Source organism: Ambystoma mexicanum, chromosome 13 (assembly GCF_040938575.1).
Source record: "Ambystoma mexicanum isolate Mex_15411 chromosome 13, UKY_AmexF1_1, whole genome shotgun sequence".
Taxonomy (NCBI): Eukaryota; Metazoa; Chordata; class Amphibia; order Caudata; family Ambystomatidae; genus Ambystoma; species Ambystoma mexicanum.
The window spans coordinates 775822438-775842466 of NC_090938.1; the positions used below are offsets into that span (position 1 = coordinate 775822438).

The following is a 20029-nucleotide window of genomic DNA, read 5'->3' on the forward strand; positions in this document are numbered from 1 at the left end:
TGACTGGTACAAGCACAGCTCTTCTCTGTGCAGGAATCGGGCACACAGCAAGGACTTCACTTCTTCCCCCCAACAGGAAGACTTGAAGAACGGGAAACACATGTTTTTCCTACAGCTTCACCACTGGTAGAAAGACTGTTTCCTGCAACCAACGCCCCATTGAAAGCAATGGAAGAAACACCCACTTAACACAGAATCCAGGAGAATTTGCTTCTAAACTCCCAGTTCAACAAAAGAAGTCTATAGCACACAAACTAACCTGCTGAGTAGACTGGACTCCAAGACGGGGCAGTCCTGCATCCCGAGGGGGAGAGCGGAGGCAGCAGCTCACATCTCCACACAGAAAAGAAATCCAAAATAGCAGCTTGCGTAGTTTAAGACTTCTATCACAAACCCAGGACTACGTAGCATTCATGGCAGTGAGCATGCTCAGACAAAGCAGCTGACATGTCCAGCCACTCAGGGAGAAGCTACTCCGTTCAGACCCTTATAAAGTCCAGTTCCCTGGGCAGCAGTGATAGAGAGTATTGGATTAAAGAGTTGGTGTGTTGTCATTTAGAGAGCTGGAGAACTGGTGGATAAGGGGCCTAGGACAGTGGAGTGGTGGAGGCAACCCTCAGAGGAGTGGGGAGGAGGCAGGCTGTAAAACCTGGCAAGCGGAATAAGGAGAAAACCTGGAGAGTGAAAAAGGCGACGAGAAAGAGAAAACCCAGAGCAATGAAGGAAGGTGGAGAGAAAGAAAACTCGGAGAGTGGAAGAAGGTGGATGAAAGGGAAAACCTGGCAAGTGGAGGGCGATAGAGTGGAAAAGGAAACCGGCCAGCAGAAGAGGGCAGAGAGAAAGGGAAAACCTGGCAAGTGGAGGTAGGTGGAAGAGGAGACTAGGGTGAGCAGTGTAGCTTGTCCAAGGAGGAGATTGAAGCTGTGGCCAACAAAAAGGCAGCCAACATAAAGGCAAGAGGCTGTGACTAAAGTAAAGAAGAGAGAGACAAGGTGTGAGCACTGGCCAGAGAGGGAGTAGAGTAGAGTGTCCAAGGAGAAGGTGGAGGAAAAATAGGCCACAGCTCTGGATTAAGTAAAATGCACAGAGAGCAAATGCCCAAACTAGGCCTAAATAAAATGAGGAAGAAGAGGAGGCTCAGGCCCTGGCAAAGGAAAAAGCAGAGAAAGAAAAGGTGATGGCCCAGGCCACAGAGAAGGGGGAAAAGTGGGCTAGTCACTTCACTAATACCCAAAGACAGTAGGAGGGGTGGCCAGGGCACTAATCTAGGAAGAAGACAAGCCAGAGTGGCCGGGCACCAACCCTGGACAGACTATTTCATAGTGTGGGAACACTCGGAAAACCCTGAAAAACAAGCAACCATACTGGCAAAGCAAATCAACCACACACATGCACACAGCCTGTGATCAGGGTTTCACTTAGTGTGAGATCACATGACTGAAATGTCAAGATGAAGACCCAGTCACCTCCACTGGAGATGATGCAAACTTATCAAGCATTAGATGGCACGCAGCTGACGCTTTTTTTAAATGAAATCTGGAAAAAACATAAAAATCAACATTTTCTCAGACACGCCACAATCTTTTTCAATCTGTGATTGACGTTTTTTGGAGATATTTGTTGATTTATAATCATGCAACATAAACAATATGCCTTTGTGTGATTTTATTTATTTCATTGTATTCGTGCAGTATAGTAAATGCAAGTAATGTATGATTTACACTATTTAAATACCCTGATTTTTAAGCACTGTGCTGGGAGACACGTGTGTAGAGTAATTGGAAATGTCAGTGCCTGTGTAAGAATCAGCTCTCAGTTCCTGTACATGTATGGACCCCACCCACACTCCATGAGGCCCAAAGGAGACATCGTATCTGCAATGTTGTGCGGTTCCATGTATTAAAATCGCGGCAAAAAATGGCTGTGATTACAAAATATCGCTGCAAAAAATGCTGTGGTTTTTTGCGCCACAATCATGTAAAGGATTCGGGGGACACCCCTGCAACCCCCAGACCCATTATACCATTTAAAGGGAGCGGGGGACACCCCCGCAAGCCTGCTCCCCTTAAATGGTATAATGGGGTACACCTTTACCAGGTCAAACCACGGCAATTGAAGCAGAGTACAACAAGCTCATATATTGATAGTGCTGCTGGCTGAGGCACACCACTGCAAGGAGGTGATACCTGAGTGTACAAGACAAGGGGGAAGTGGAGAAGGAAGGCTAATTCTGTGCCCCGTCACCAGTATCATCTAGCCATGTCTGACGGTGAGGTACCTGCAACCGTGTCAGCAAAACGTTCAGACTCCTTTCAGCCACCCTCAGGTGAGATGCAAGTTATGCACCTGCCTCCTGAATTTGATCTGCGCAACATCAGCAAGATGGGTGCGATGGCTAAGGGACTTTAAATTCCATGTAGGAGCCATGGGACTCACCGATGACACTAGGGTGAAGAACATGCTCTCACTCGCAGTGGGCCCTTCTGTGAACGACATTGTAGGCGAGGTAATTGCCTCATAGACAGCATCATTCCGCGACCTACATGAAATGCCCTCAAATTACTTCACACCCCACACAAATGTGGATTATGAGAGGCACATCTTCCACACGACTCGCCAAGAGAAGGGAGAAACACTTGACAACTTTGTCATGAGACTGCGCATCAAGATCTAACATTGCGAGTTCCACAGGTATTCTAACAATGAAGCGTTGTGCTCCCAGGTCATTGCGGGATGCGATTCCCAGGCTTTTGGAAAGAAATTGTTGCAGAAACAGAGGTCCCTCGAGGAAATACTCACATTAGCCCACATGGAATCCGTCATTGATCAACAAATGGAAAACATGACCAAAGTGACCATACAACCCCAACAGGGAGAAGGGGAGAGTGTGAACAAACTCACTCTGGCCATCAACAATGCCCTCCGGCATGATGACGCCACATGCTTCAAGTGTGGCTATGAGTGTCCCCATGTGGGTGCGTGCCCCGCGCTGGGACAAAAATGCGCAGCCTGCTGAGGCGAAGACCACTTACAGGCAGTCTGCAAGAATGCACCCCTAGCGACACAAGGAAAAAGACTGCCAAAAGAGAGGTGGAGAGGCGCGCAGGAAAGCTCACACGAGGCCGGGTCTGGGAGTGAGACAAGAAGATACAGGCTGGATGACTGCGAGAGCACCAGATCATACCACCACAGTGAACAACAAGCATCTGACGGACACAGACAGTGGCGCTCCAGGCGACATGTCCGCTACATAGAAGTACAATCCCTGCCAAGCAGTGACTCTGTATCGTCCAAAGATGATCAGAGGAAAAAGGGCTACATATGGTCACTGAACAATGATGTGACTAAGGAGCATAGCCCGACGCTGATCATGCATATTAATGACATCCTCGCTGAGTTCTTCATCGACAACGGTAAACATCCTAAGTGTGGAGGCATACAACATGCTCCCACAGCCCCAAAGCTAAGACCGTCGACAATAGACATCTACCTGTACGGGTCCACACACCTCTGCCATGCAGAGGAGTAATTCCAGCAGTCTGCTCACACAAAGCACATGCAGCACGCTTCCAGCTCCACGTGCTCAAGACAGATACCAACAGTGGGTGTATCCTCAGTTTCAAGACCGCATTAGACATGGGGCTGGTACACGTCCTCTACGAGTTGAAAACACCTGTCTGGGGTTGCTGTTGGTTTGGTACTCTTGTTCAAAGGAGGATTGCCTAGCATTTTGGTGCTGGACTGCTCAAGTGGGAGGGGCAAAGACTGATGTGCAAATGGCTATTCCTCCTTTGTGAAAGGTACAGTGAGGTAAAACATGTGGCTGAAGACTCTGAGTGGGTACGTTCCCACAGGACAGGTTATCGTGCCGTGTTCTTTCTTGCAGAGGGGCGCCTTGACCTCTTTTTAGACATTGAAAGGACATTCACAAAACTGTTCAAAGGGTTCGGCAAGCTCAGAAACTGCAAAACACAACTTCATATAGACCCTGACTTCAAGCCGATAGCCCAACACTATCGGGGCATACCGGTCAACATACAGAAACAGGTGGAGGACGAACCCAAGAAACTATTGGACCAACATGTCGTTGAACCCGCCATAGAGCCCACGCCCTGGGTATCCCCCATAGTACCGGTCCCCAAAAAAGCAGCCGAAGCTATGTGTAGATATGAGAAGGGCAAATTAAGTGATTCAAAGAGAGAGACATCAGGTGCCTCGAATCACAGACATGGTTCACTTACTCCACGGAGCAAAGGTGTTCTCGAAATGAGACCTCACAAAGGGATATCACCAGCTATAAACTGTCCGTTAGTCGAGATACATCACCACATTCGTGACACATATGGGCCTATTATAAACTACTCAGTTTCGGAATATCGTCTGCGCCCGAAATCTTTCAGGACGAATTTCATAAGGTCATACGACACATCCCTAACTGCTTAAATTACTCGGATGACACCCTGGTCTTTGGAAGATCCACAGAGACACATGATGCCACACTGCACCGGGTATGTTCAGCACTTGAGGCGGTGGGGCTGACAATGATCAAAAACAAATGCTAGTTCCACAAGGGCTCATTAAGAGTTTTCTGACACATCTTTTCTGAACGAGGCATGCAACCTGACCATGACAAAGTAGCAGCGCTCCACACCGCCTTGAGACCACAGAATGTGTCCGAGCTACGCTCGTTCCTCTGGCTTTCTAGCTATTGATCAAGATACCTGCAGGACTACACCACCATTAGTACGCCTCTCAGACACCTCACAAAACGTGACCAGACATTTCAAAGGACACAGGAATGCCAGGAAGCCTTTGAGAACATCTGTAATAGCATTTCGAAGGCAGAGGACATGGCTTATTTCCACACTGACAGAACCAGAGGGGTGGTCGTGGACGTCAGCCCAGTCGACCTGGGTGCTTTTCTGACACAACAGGACAATCCACACAACCAGTATATAGTGGCATACGCCAGCCGGAGCCTCACGCACACAGAGTAGGCATACTTGCAGGCCGAGAAAGGGAGCCTGGCCGTTGTGTGGGCCTGTGAGTATTTTCATTTGTTTCTCTATAGAAAAGCGTTCACAGTCGTCACAGACCACCAGGCCCTCCTTCAGGTGATTGAGTCCACATCTGCCACCTGTGTCATACCTGTGCTGGGTCAGATGCTCTCCACTTATGATGGAATCCCCAAAATCATCAAATCCAACAATGGTCCTCCATTTACTAGTCAGGACTTTGCACATTTTGCAAGGTATATGGGTTTTCAACATAGGAGGACTACACCATCATGGCCACAAGCCAACTGAATTGCAGAACGATTCATGGCAAACATCAAACTATCTCTGCATGTGGCCAATGTCACCAATAGCCCATTCAAACAAACCCTACACCAGCTGCTCAGAGAGTACTGACACACCCCGCAGAGCACCACGGGAGTGTGTCCTGCTGACCCTCATGTTTGGGAGGGCAGTATGTCCCGACTACCAGAAGGCCTGATTGATCACCCCAAGAGCTCAGTAGAACAGGCCCAGGCCCGTGATCGGAAGGAGAAAAAGAAAACGAAGGGCAGGGCTGATGCCAGGCGGGGAGCCAAGGAAAACAATATAGAGGTGTGAGACCAGGTGGTAGTGCGACAACCTAGAGGTCGGAAGGAAGATCCCACTTTTGCCCCTGAACGGCTGGTCATAACACATAAGAGAGGAACGATGCTGATGACACACCGAGGGTCTCGCAAGACAATCACACGAAACACTGCATTTCAGGAAATGCCCAGGTGTAGACACGCACCCGTGGTACCCCACCCGAGCTGACCGGAATAGCTCAGACTCAGGGGACTCCTACCTAGGAGACGGGGAGAGGACGAAGAGGAGGTCGGCAGACCCGGTGATGATCCTATGGCAGCAGCGCCAGGACAAGAGACACCCTCAGTGATCGCATAAAACCCCAAAGACTGATTGAATAGATGGGGTAAAACGTTTACCTATTGTGTTAAAAAGGGGGGAGATGTAATGTGCACTGTAGCACAGCCCATCGCTGTCATTGGGTTAGGGGAGGAGCCACGTTGGGCCAAGCGGGGAAGGAAGTGACGCGGGGCTATGGAGGGATTCCGGGGTGAAAGGGGAGTTCAGTGTGAAGGTAAATAAAGACGTGTCTACACGCTGCACCGGTGTCCGGCATTATCATAGGTAACGGACTGGTCCTCCGTTGCCGTGCAGAGGTTGACCCTCACATTATCCTGTTTTTAATGCTTAGCAAGTCTGTGCAACATCAATTCACACTTTTTCCCACTAGATGGAAACAAAGCAACACCACACCACACCACCAGCAAGGCACACCCAGACAAAGCAGGACATTTTGGTGCGGCTGTTCTGGTGCCAGATGTTTCGGCGCGGCCGTTAGGGCACAGCCGACAGGGCGCAGGGACTGTTAGGCGCCGGCATGTTTTGGCGAAGTGACTTTCGTGTGGATGTGGCGGTGCCCTGGCATGCAGGCTGCTGAGCAGTACAGCCGCGCCAAACTGTCCTGCTTCGCGAGAGATCTGCAAGTGATCTGCTGCACGCCTCATCCCTGTACGGGAGGGAGTAAAAGTCAGGCAAGACCTCTTCGGGAAAACTCACCTTCGGTTCTGAAATGCACGTCGTCGCTCCCAACTGGATAGCATGACCTAGGCGCTTTCAGCTCAATTGCTCTTTCCAGCTTTTCATTGTCATGCAAAGGCAGAGTTCGAAATTGAGGGGAGCTGGAAGCTATTTAGATCCTGCTTCTAGCACAGTAGAGCCTGGTTAGCTTGAAACCAACAGCTACCAGGAGCTACTTCTGGCTCCTAGAGCCAACTGGTGCCTTCCAAACATGTAAATCTGACATTTACTTTGAGTATTTGAGAATGTTAATAAAGAAGAATTGGAACACATCTAATATACATATCAACACAATGGTTCATACAAAATGGATACACATTTAAAGGGGCATCTCTGCTTGCTCCTGGTTCCCCTGCGGTGCTCCTGGCTACAAGGTGATGCCCGAACCCTGCAAAGGTGCAAAGACGAAGTGCATTTTGGCTAAGAGCCTAGCTCCATGCCATATATAGAAAATCTGTTCGATATGTAAGGTACATACATGTGAGATATTACTGCTCTCGAGGGAAGGCATTATTGCCCAATACGCATCGCGTGTCCACAGGGCAACTTGTCCTTGTGTGGGAAATATAAATATTTAAGAACCCCACAGTTTGTATTCATTTATCCCGCGCCCGTTTGTTAGGCTAGCGCCAAATTGGTTTTTGCGCCAATCTGGCTGTGGCGAAAGGGGCTCTGCGCCCAAAGTGGTGCGCCAAAATGGCCGGCGCCAAAAGGCTCACACCAAAACATGGAGTACCGCACCCAGAGCAGCCATTTGAGGCTACACTTTCACCTCTCAGAACATCACAGAGAAATGTGGAGGAATGTTTTCATCTTTCAAGAGAGCCAGTGAGAGGTGGCGTTGTAAGCAGCACATAACTTTGTGAAGCACATTTCAGTATGGAGCAGGAGAAATACAGAGCGAGAGACCGAGCCCAGAGAAAATACTGCTTCCTGCCCCCACCAAAAGAGTATAGCTAAAAAGGACACACACCTGTCTGTACCCATTCACCACTAGGAGAGTAGAGCACACACCCTGTCATCGCAGTGCCTACTCTACACAAACAGTCCCACTGACCTGCCCCCCTCTGCCAAAGGATACATGCCAAGCCACCTCAACCTCCAGGTCCACTGCCCTGCCCCCCTCCCCGCCTCCTCTGGCAAAGGATACACACCAAGCTACCTCAACCTCCAGGCCCACTGCCCTGGCCCCGCAAGATCCCACTGCTAAAAGATGCATGCCAAGCCACCTCAACCTCCAGGCCCACTGCCAAAGGACACACACCAAGCTACCTCAGCCTCCAGGCCTACTGCCCTGCCCCCACTCCCCGCCCCCTCTGCCAAAGGACACACACCAAGCTACCTCAGCCTCCAGGTCCACTGCCCTGCCCCCCTCCCCGCCTCCTCTGCCAAAGGATACACGCCAAGCTACCTCAACATCCAGGCCCACTGCCCTGCCTCCCCCAAGCTCCCACTGCTAAAAGATGCATGCCAAGCCACCTCAACCTCCAGGCCCACTGCCAAAGGACACACACCAAGCTACCTCAGCCTCCAGGCCTACTGCCCTGCCCCCACTCCCCGCCCCCTCTGCCAAAGGACACACACCAAGCTACCTCAGCCTCCAGGCCTACTGCCCTGCACCCACTCCCCAAGCTCCTTCTGCCAATGGATACATGCCAAGCTACCTCAACCTCCAGGCCCAGTGCCTTGCCTACCCTCCCCAAGCACCCTCTGCCAATGGATACACGCCAAGCCACCTCAACCTCCAGGTCCACTGCCCTGCCCCGCCTCCCCAAGCTCCCTCTGCCAAAGGATCCACACCAAGCTACCTCAGCCTCCAGGCCCGCTGCCCTACTGCCCCCACCCCAGCTCCCTCTGCCAAAGGATGCACACCAAGCTACCTCAACCTCCAGGCCCACTGCCCTGGCCCCGCAAGATCCCACTGCTAAAAGATGCATGCCAAGCCACCTCAACCTCCAGGCCCGCTGCCAAAGGACACACACCAAGCTACCTCAGCCTCCAGGCCTACTGCCCTTCCCCCACTCCCCGCCCCCTCTGCCAAAGGATACACAGCAAGCTGCCTCAACCTCTAGGTCCACTGCCCTTCCCCCCTCCCCGCCTCCTCTGCCAAAGGATACACACCAAACTGCCTTCGACTCCAGGGCTACTGCCCTGCCCCCCTCCCCAAGCTCCTTCTGCCAATGGATACATGCCAAGCTACCTCAACCTCCAGGCCCAGTGCCTTGCCGACCCTCCCCAAGCCCCCTCTGCCAATGGATACACACCAAGCCACCTCAACCTCCAGGTCCACTGCCCTGACCCCCCCAGCTCCCACTGCCAAAGGATACATGCCAGACTACCTCAGCCTTCAGGCCTAACTGCCCTGCGCCCCTCCCTGCCCCACCTATCAAAGGATACACACCAAACTACCTCAACATCCAGGCCTACTGCCCTGCCACCCTCTCCAAGCCCCCCTGCCAATGGATACATGCCAAGCTACCTCAACCTCAAGGCCCACTGCCCTGCACCCCCTCCCCAAGCCTCCTCTGCCAATTGATACACGCCAAGCGACCTCAACCTCCAGGCCCACTGCCTTGCCCCGCCTCCCCAAGCTTCCTCTGCCAAAGGATACACACCAAGCTACCTCAGCCTCCAGGCCCGCTGCCCTACTGCCCCCACCCCAGCTCCCTCTGCCAAAGGATGCACGCCAAGCTACCTCAGCCTCCAGGCCTACTTCCCTGCCTCCCCTCCCCAAGCCCCTTTGCCAAAGGATACACGCCAAGCTACCTCAACCTCCAGGCCCACTGCCCTGCCGCCCGCCCCAGCTCCCACTGCCAAAAGATACACGCCAAGCTACCTCCGCCTCCAGGCACACTGCCCTGTCCCTTCTCACCAAGCTCCCACTGCCAACGGATACACGCCAAGCTACATCAGCCTCCAGGTCAACTGCCCTGCACCCCTGCCCATGCCCCCTCTGCCAAAGGATACGCAGCAAGCTACCTCAACCTCCGGGCCTTCTGTCTTTCCCCCCAAAGCTCCCCCTAGCAAAGGATGCACGCCAAGGCCCACTGCTCTTCAGGTGTAGGGGAGAAACCAACACTTGTAGAGTGCACTCAGAGTGCTGTTTTGCTGCATCACTTCAGAGACTGCGAGAAAGAAGACGTTTCTCTCCCTGAGCTTTTAATCATCGTATTGCTGTTTTATCAAAGGACTTCATTTTTTCTACCGGCTGCTGTAAATCCCGCCTACAAGCACCTGGGATTGCATAAAAGGTGCGGGCCATGCACACCCACGTGCGCGCACTCGTAGAGTGCACACAGAGTGCTGTTTGGCTATTATGCTGGGAGGTGCTTCCGCGGGGCTCCTACGAAGGCCTTATCGTACTGAAACAGAACACTCTTATGACTTCAACCCTTGTATAGAGATGGGTAAGTGGCCAACTATTTTGGTAACCTAATATAACTTAATTAATAGGGAATAGGTCTTATGCCTATACATTGAAGTCCGCAATGCTGGCAAAGTTGCTCCAAGCACCTCGCCTTGCAACTGATTCTACAATTAACTGTCCATTGACGCCTCTGCTGCAACAGCTAAGTGCCTTGCCGCCGATTATTCTACAGCGGCCATCCTCAGACATTCGCAACTTCCTTCAAACGGCAGTGCGTGGACCTTTGACAGGGGTTGTGCCAGCCCACTCAAACCCAACAGTGGATTTCCATGAATCTTTGAATACTGTGACAAGTGAGCACTCCAATCAGGTTTACGGACAATCTGTATTCAGCCATTTTAGCAGGAGCGATAATGATAGAAGCCGCTGATGGTCCGTTCCCCCCGGAGACCATACAAACTTTAAACTTAGGGTAAATGGGGTCTCCAGGAGCGTGGATAGAAACAGCTAAGGTTGTTGGTGGTGTTGCAGTGCCTCCAATCTCTTCTGAACCGTCACTGATTATAGCTGGGGCCCATTTTGCAAATAATAATGTTTCTCTATATACCACACTTAATCTGGACAGAGAAGGTTCCTGAGACTTCAGTGCTTCATTTCCTCGCATGGAAATACAAAGACCAGGTCGGTCTCCTAATATATCGGAGACTGTATTACGAACTATCCAAGAGGTGGTCCCTGCTCGGAGGGAAAAGAGGGGTGAGCCCTCGAAGCAAGCACTGCGGTCTAGGGGCTTGGAGCAAATCCAGGATGTGAACATATCGGCTTCTTCAATATTGTATGCCGACTCCTTCGATTCCTCTTCTATTTCTTCTGTATCATTTGTACATCCTACACCCAGAAGATCTTTTGGGTTAATGGCCCCAGTTACCTCCTCATTGGAATTAATAAATGTTCAAACAATTCATCAGCCGGCTGGCCTTTACCCACGTCTTTCATCAAACGCTTCAATGTTCACTCTTTCTTGTAACAATGTTGCCGCTTGCAACCTTCGCTTCAACACAGACCGGCCTCGTACAGTTTCGTTCACTTCACCGTCTGCGTTGATTTCTCAGTTTGCGGCTTTGATCTCGGAGCCAAGGACGATACCACGGCGGCTGCTGCTACTCCCCGACTTGGTCATTCATGCAGGACGGCACTGGATATCTCAGACACACAATGCAGGATTCTCTGGTTTTCCTTGTTGACCATACACATGCTGCTTTCAAGTTCCTAGGAGTATAAAGATTACTCGTCAAAAAGGTCAAGGGTATCTCCTTCCTTGTTCTCCTTTCTCAGTCTGCCATCACTCTCCATCGGCTCAGCTGCTGCCTGGGAAGAACTGCTCCTTCGTGTGCTTTGCCTCGCTCAAAGTGTGCTCTCGTACTCTGCCTTTTATCCGTGTGGAGAAGTTCAATTGAAGTCAGGTGTGTGTTGTCATAGGTAATTGCCTGACTCTGCCTGACCATGGCAGTGGGATGGGTCAGGTACATTGCTCGGTTATTAGTCTGTTTTCTCCCAGAGTGGGCGGTCTGTGTATCAGTGTTCACGTAGGGAAGGGGAGGGATTTAAAGTTCCCCGGTATCCAACCTGGTAGGAGGGGTTAAAGGTGTTAGAGGGAAAGGGATAGTGCATCTCTCCACTAGGTGTCCCACTCCCCAAGGACCCCTCACCCAGATGATCCTCCCACACTGGCCCACCCCAAGGGTCTGGATCCAAAGGTGATGGCCGTGCCCTGGCCACCTGAGAGAGAGAGAGATCCCTGGGGACTAGCGGATGAGACACCCTCTGGTTTATAACAGTACCCAGCGCCAACCGACAAGGAACACAAATAGCTACTACAACCCATCGACAGGCGCTGGGAGTCGCCTTCAGACCATCGGCTAACCAGGGCCCTATGGGCGAATGGAATTGGAACATGGGACACATCAGGATTTTTAAAAAGCCCCCTCCCCCCAGGTCAAAAGTGAATCAGTGCATGGGAAGCCCTGCTTAGGAGGGGCTGGAAAAGGAGCAATTACAAGGAGGCACGGCGACAAAGGAGATAGAGGGGGCGGGGCAGCGCAGAGTGCAGAGGGAATTGTCTGGAAGGCTATACAGAGGGCAAAAGTGTGATACCCACGCTACACCCAATTATGAAAATGGATAAGTATAAGGGCAAAAAACCGAACCATCAGTCTAAGATTGATGCATATAGGACAGGAGGGCCCAAAACACAACAAGCACTGGAGACAAGACCATATTTGACAATGGAGGACAGGGGAAACACAGAATCTCAGGCTACCCAGGAAATCTTGAGAGCCATACACGAGGCAAAGACACAGCTGGAGCAAAGGATAGACGCAGTAGGTCTGGATGTCAGTCTCCGGAGCTAGTACCTGCATAAGTGTCAGCGCGCGTAGAAGAAGCAGAAGAGCGTATATCGTCTGTCGAAGATGTAATGACCCCCTTGAGACATGATAAAAATGTAGAAAAGGACGCAACACATGGAAGAAAGGATCGACAAAGCGGATGGAAGATCAAGGCGCAATAACTTACACCTGAGTGGGCTAGCGGAGAAAACAGAAGGTCCATCCATGGAGCTGTTTCTTGATCACTGGAAACAAAGATGGCTAGGACGACATGGGCTGGCTAAATGTTTCTCAATTGAAAGGGCACATAGAGTACCAAGTAAGGAGCCACCACGAGGCGCCCCACCAAGACAAATCATTGCCAAACTGTTAAATTACCTCAATCGAGATGTAATCTTACAAGCAGCAAGAAAGAAGGGAACTCGAGTATAACGGGGCAAGGATTGCAATATACCCCGACTTCACCAAAGCGGTACAAAAAGCGCAGCAATCCTTTGACGCGGTGCACAGGAAGCTGGGGGAAAAGAAATTAAGTATGTCACAATTTATCCAGCAACACTCAGAGTCTGCTGCCCTCAGGAAGTTAGGTTCTTCACACGCCCTACCGGTGCATGGGACTGGACAGAAACTATCATCCCGCAGCAATGGATAAAGCAGAAGGAGCAAAACAAAAATGCAGGAACAGAATTGGCCCCCACGGGGAGAAGGGAAAAGCAGTTGGAAGTCAGGAAACATCAGATATGCACGATAGACTGCAAAGAATTGACATTGATATGGGCCGAGGAGGGGGATGGATGGGGAGGAGGAGAATGAGAGCAACGACAGCGAATAAGCAACAGGCTCAAGTGGGTAAAATTCAAGACTTCGGGCAGAGCGGCCAGCAGGCAAAGCCCCCCTTACAAATCCTGAGACCCCTATTAAGGGTTGGGACAGGCGATAGTTGTTTTGGGGTCACCAGATGCTTCAAGTTGGGGGGAACTATAAGGTGGGGGAGGGGGCTGTTGTTGGGTTTGTTCGAGAGGTCAAGGGGCAGGAAGGGCGAGAATATGGGTCGTTAGACATGCGCAAATGCAGTTCAGTTTACAACTTGACTTAACAACAAGGTAAGGGATCTCACACCTGGCAAAGGACAACGCAGAGGCAAATGACACAACACGGAACGATGCACAGAGAATGTAGGATTGTGAAATGCCGAAATGATGAGATTTAGAGGGGGCTGGTGGCAAAGTATTTGAGGTGAAATTATGAGGTGGAATTATGGGGGGAAGCAGTTACCATACTGAACGTATACACAAATTATGAGGTGGAATTATGGGGGGAAGCAATTACCATAGTGAACGTATACACACCTCCACCATTACAACCGGACTTTCTTAACAAGATACAAGCGATACTGGCAACACATGGTGCAAATGTAACCCTAGTGAGAGGTGACTTTACTGACGTCCTTCACGGGCGAATAGATGTCCTCAGATGGGGGGAGGACTCCGGGGGAGGGGGGGAGATTCGCACCAAGCTGGTGACCTTTATGGAGGCAACAGGATTACGGGATGTGTGGAGAGGGTTACGCTCCGATAAAAGACAGTTCTAGTACTATTCCTGAGCACACGACTCAATGTCTCGCTTAGACTACTTTTTGGTTCAATGGAGGGTAATAGAAGCGGAATACCTGACAAGAGGGATATTGGATTATGCCCCGCTGTATATTATGATAAGAGGGGAGGGACTGCAGGGGAAAGGGGAGTGGAGACTGAACACATACCGACTAGGGATCGAGACAATAGGGGAGGAGATGAAAGACTGTACGGAGAAATACTTTGAATTGAAGGAGGGCACAGTGAATAGTGGCTGCACACTTTGGAAAGTATAAAATGGTAGTTAGGGGAAGGGCAGAGGCGGCAATAAGGCGATGTTGGAAGGAAAGAAGGAAAGAAGGGAAAAGCTGGAGGCTGTAGTAGAACATATGGCTAGGACAGAAAAGAGGCAATATAATCTAAAATAGAGATGCTAAAAGTTGCTGGGCAATACAAAGTAATGGTGACGGACGAGGCAACAGAGGCATGCTGGGCCACGAAAGCCAGAGTGCATGAACTCGGGTCCAAAGGTGGAAGGATGCTTGCATGGTTGGAGAAAAGGGAGGAGGAGTCCAAGTGGGTTAGGGGCATTGGTAATGAGGAGGGAACAATCTACAGAGAAGGGGAAAAAATAGTAGACGACTACGCACATTTTTACCAGGGGCTATACAGGGCGGTCCCAGTGCCTACATAGATCAAAATTGGGAGATACTTAGATGGGGTAAACCTGCCACAGATAGATGAACAAACGCGACAAGTAATGGATAAAGAGATAACGATGGAGGAAGTACATGAGGCAATTAAGAGCCTAAAATCCCGACTGAATTTTGTAAATACATGGGAGACAAGGTGGTCAAGCCAATGTGGGACATGTTCATGGAAGGCTGTGCACAAGGCACACTCCCACGCGACGTGAGAACGGCTACAATAGTGATAATACACAAAAAAGGTAAACCCACCGATAAATGTGCCTCGTACCGTCCCATATCTTTGCTGAATGGAGAGGCAAAGGTCCTAGCCAAGATACTAGCAACATGGCTAGTAGGGGTAATAAGCAAGCTAATGAACTCGGGTCAATGTGGTTTTGTTCCAGGAAGAGCAACAAGGGCTCCCCCAGGAACTGGATCCAATAGCGATGGCCGTGTCCTAGCCACCTGCATGGGAGATCCCTAGGAACTAGTTAGGGAGATACCTTCAGGGTTCTCACAGCGTCCCGTCTGCTGGTAGCAAATGAGTGGGTATTTGGAGGGGGAAATCTAGCTCACACAAGACTGGAACTGTCACGAATGGAAGGCTGAACCCCCTTACAGATACTGTACGGAAGCTGGGGGAAGGGTGCTCTTCCCCAGCTGGACCGAGATTGGTGCAGATCAGGAAGGAAGTCACACACACAATGGGATGGAAGGGGAAAGCTACCAGACACTCCCCACTGTGGGTAAATCCCAATATTAAAGAGAAACAAAAGCTAGAGAGGCAGCCACGTCGGGTGGAAAAGAAAATATGCAGACTGGGAGATATAGTGGATAATAAAGAGATAACTCATTCCAACAATGCAGGAAGATATGGACTCGGCCCGGAAGAATTCTTCAAATACATGAGACTAAAACACACTGTAGAAGCTCAATTTGGAGGGGAATTGGACTTCCCCAAACACCCCCTCCTCACCCGGAGATTAATCTATTCACAGAGAAAATAGAGGGGAAAGGGATAAGAACACTATATCAAGTCACAAATAAAAACACAAATGCCCCCTCCCCCTACCCCCCATGACACACCTGAAAGGGAGATGGGGAAAGAGACCCTGGAACAATTGAGGAGGAAAAATGGATAGAAGCGCGAGTGGCTTCAAGAGAAGTTAATGTATCATCCAGGATGAGGCTCATACAATACAACATTCTGCACAGAGTGTACCATTCCAGAGATAGACTGCATAACAGGGGTAGAGTAACGCATGGCCGGTGTCTCAAATGTGGAAGGGAAGTGGGAACATTCCTAAGATGATGTTACTGCATATAAGAGGGGAGTTTGAAGGAAGTAAAGGGGAAGAGACACTGATGCACATACCATCAATGGTGGTAAAAAGGGACCTAGTGGCAAAATGGGAGACCTAGGAAATGCCCACTTTGGGAACCTGAGAGATTGGAATGGACCATTGCAGCAGAATGGAGCAGATCACGTACAGGAATAGGTGGTCGGGGGAATCCATGAGGAAGTGTCAGAAGATATGGGGGAAATCGGGCGTGGATGCCTGAGAGAAGGGGCACATCGGTACAAGATACTACAGGAGGGGGGAGGGGCAGGGGATAGAGGGAAAGGGAAGCAAGCGGTAAAATGAGGGAGAGGAAGCAGGAATGGGATAGGATGAATGGTCAACACTAACAAACATGTGTATTTGAACAAGGATATGATGAATAATATTGGAATATGGAGAACACTTAATAAAAACTGGTTTATAAACAATAATCATTGCCAATCGGTAATTCATGTGTGTTAGGTTTATGATTTTAAGAGTTATTGAGAGGGAACCACTACAGGTGTTATATGTGAGATATTGTATGATAGTTAATATAATAATCAGAAATATAATGCGTCTATTGTTTGTTTAAATCTATTTTTAAGGGAAACATTATGAAGCAGAGAGAGAACATCCTTAGTACATTTGAGCACCTGAAGCAGTTCCTGGAGAAGGAGAAACAGCAGCTGCTCAGCAGACTGGAGAAGGAGCAAGAGGAGAAGATGAAGAAGATTCAGGAGAAACTGACCCGACTGGAGGAGCAGCAAAGCACCCACAGGGCCCTGATCACAGAGCTGGAGAGGAAGTGCCAGCAGCAGGACGTGGATCTACTGAAGGTGAGAGGGGATCAGAAACCTATAGAACTAGAGCAGCAATCCACCCACAGGGGCCTGATCCCAGAGATGGAACAGAGGTATCAGCAGCAGGACAGGGAGCTACTGAAGGTGAGACAGGAATCTATAGACCTGTACGAGCAACGATCCACTGCCAGGGACCTGACCCCTGAGCTGGCGAGGAAGTGTTAGCAACAGGACGTGGATCTACTGAAGGTGAGAGGGGATCAGAAACCTATAGAACTATAGCAGCAATCCACCCACAGGGGCCTGATCCCAGAGCTGGAGAGCAAGGGCCAGCAGCAGGATGTGGATCTACTGAAGGTGAGAGGGGACCAGAAACCTATAGAACTAGAGCAGCAATCCATCCACGGGGGCCTGATCCCAGAGATAGAACAGAGGTGCCAGCAGCAGGATGTGGATCTACTGAAGGTGAGAGGGGATCAGAAACCTATAGAACTAGAGCAGCAATCCACCCACAGGGGCCTGATCACAGAGCTGGAGAGGAAGTGTCAGCAGCAGGACAGGGAGCTACTGAAAGTGAGAGGGGATCAGAAATGGCCGTTTACACAAATAATTGCGGCAAAAAGGCTGTGGTTTTGCCGCCGCAATCCTGTGAAACCGGGTGTTAAACCTCAATATTGTGACCCAAAGAAAACAAGCATTTCATTAAGCCACAAGTTGGACAAGCATTGCCCTCAGCCAAAAGAAGCTAAAGTTAAGGTTTCTTTGAGAATAACTGGAAAAGAGGCTAATCTAACATCTTTAAAGGTAGAGCTTGTAAATGAATGACTATGGTGTGAAAGGAACAGCAACTAGTCATGAACTAACATTGTCAAAGCCAATAGAGGTTGCATTGAAAGTACGTCGTTTGTGGCTTAACAAAAAGACAAGAATGGTTGAAAAGTGGCCCTATAAGAAAGTTGATGTTCAGGAGATAAAGAGACATTGGGGGTCATTACGAGTTTGCCGGTCCGGGAAGTACGGTACCGGTAAGCATGCCGGTACTGTACTTCGCGGACCGGCAAACTACGAGTTGTGATCACGGGTGCCTTTCTGTCCACCAGGTCTGACCTGGCAGGCAGACTGGCACCCGTGAGCACAACTCGACGGATGCACCGGCACCGTTGTTAACAGTGCCGATGCATCCGCCTTCCCCATTCCCATTGAGCACTATAGGCTCAAATGGGAATGGGGAAGAACATTTTCCGGCGCCCAGGAAAGGGCAGTTACCGGGTCCGCCAAGGTCATAATGACCCAGTAATTAACCCATTCCTGGGCGCCGGAAACAATGCATGTTTGGCGGCAGCCTGCTGGTTTTACCGGCAAGGCTACTGACAAACTTGTAATGAGGCCCATTGCCTGCTGTATGGGAGGCATGGTATCACAAGTATGGCACTGACACAATGCGTACAATTTGTAAATCCTTTATTGAAATGGTTGGGGTTGGAGAAAATCCAGTCTGCCCTATAACTCAGATGGGAGTAGTCTCGACCATCAAATAATAAATAACACAGTCCTAGTGGAGTCTGTCAAATCAAAATGGCCTATGTTCACAAAATCCAATGCCTGCCCTATTCTTTGTACAAAAGTGTAAAAAGGAGAAATGTATGTGAAAGGAAAATCAATGTTCAAATAAGTAAGTGTGGTTGAACAAGCTCTCCTCCCCATGTTAAACCTCATGGAGTAAGGCTGTCCCTGTAGGCAGGATGACACACTCTGGCGCAGCTTCTATAAAAATAAACCGTTCACCACGTGGATCGAGGCCCGCCTGATCTTCCACGTTTAAGTCTCTTTTCTTTGACTTCAAAACAAGGTTACATCCAAAACAGTTCACGAAGGTCCCCCTCTGCCGAGCTCAGAACTCACAAAAAATAAAGATCAACACAAAGAAGTAAGGGGCTCCTTTCCCCAAGCTTGTCTCACTTTGGGTCTCCCTCTGTCGGGCTCGGACCCCTCTAAATATGTAATTCAACACGAACAAGCAAGGAGGCTCCCTTCCCCAAGCTTATCTCACTTCGGGTTTCCGTCTGTCTGGCTCGGACTCCTTTTCAGAATGTCTCTTCAATGCAAGCAAGTCGAAGACTTTAGATTGTGCGATGGATTTAACTATGACCTTCACAGGACCACTTCGACTAAATGTCACTTGGAGTTCTCTTCTTTATTTCACTTTTGCTGATCATACGCTTATGTTTCAAACAGTTCACTTGTAACGGAGACTTTTGAGTGGGCTACTTCCTTTCACTGGACCACTCTGTCACTTAGTATTGCTGTCTACACGGCTACTTGTTCACTTTAAAGTTCATTGAGAGGTCTGAATCGCCTCGCGTTTCATTCACACGCGTGCAGCCTCCACTTGTCATAAATGTTGCCACTTCAAAACCCTCTAACATACACCGGTCTTTCAGATCACTTTCCCAACTCAATGGCTGTGTGTGTCTCTTCTGTGTTTTTACAATTTTCCGTTCACGAGTCAAGGTTAGTAGCACAGGCTTAACCTGGCCTCCCCAACTCTGCTGTTCACCCGGGAGGGTCGCTGATGGCCTCGGAACACAATGCAATCTTCACTTGGCCTTCTCCACGTGTCGTCCGTGGCTTGTCGGAGGCAACAACCTCCGGTAAGGAACTCTTGGGGTTTTCGACCCACTGCTTCCATCCCTCGGTCCATCGTTCTGCTCGAGTAGGGTTGCTTTCTTCCCAGAAGCCCTGCTCGTACTCGTGTTCCACCTTGCTCAGATTGTGTGTCTTTGGGTGCTGACTTATTTGTGTGAGGAGAACTAATCGGTATCAGGTGTATGCACTTAGCATCGAGTCCCTGACTTTGCCTGACCCGATTAGCGGGACATGTCCAGTATGATGTGTGTAAATTGATGTTGTTACTGTCAGTCACCCTCTGCCCAGTGTTTTTGTAAAAAGGAGGGAGGGGGAGTTGGGACCTCGGAGCATCCTAAAACATAGGATGGGTTGGAAGTGGAAGTCCTGGTATAAAGTGAACCAGGCAAAAGCGGAAGTGGAGGTCCTGGTATAAGGTGACCCAGGCAGAAGTGGAAGTGGAAATCCTGGCATAAAGTGACCCAGACAGAAGTTGAAGTGGAAGTCCTGGTATAAAGTGACCCAGGCAGAAGTGGAAGTGGAAGTCCTGGTATAAAGTGACCCAGGCGGAAGTGGAAATCCTGGCATATAGTGACCCAGACAGAAGTGGAAGTGGAAGTCCTG

The 20029-nt window shown here is 49.9% G+C and overlaps 1 protein-coding gene across 1 annotated transcript in view; it reads left to right on the forward strand.

Annotated features, from left to right (window-relative positions):
- The window catches only part of LOC138520573 (tripartite motif-containing protein 12A-like), a 45532-nt gene extending 27927 nt beyond the window's left edge, over positions 1 to 17605 (forward strand). The window contains exons 3-4 of the mRNA XM_069632910.1: positions 16586 to 16998; positions 17080 to 17605. Of these exons, the coding sequence (XP_069489011.1) occupies positions 16586 to 16998; positions 17080 to 17605 (939 nt within the window). The remainder of the gene's footprint in view (positions 1 to 16585; positions 16999 to 17079) is intronic.
- The last annotated feature ends 2424 nt before the right edge of the window (positions 17606 to 20029 follow it).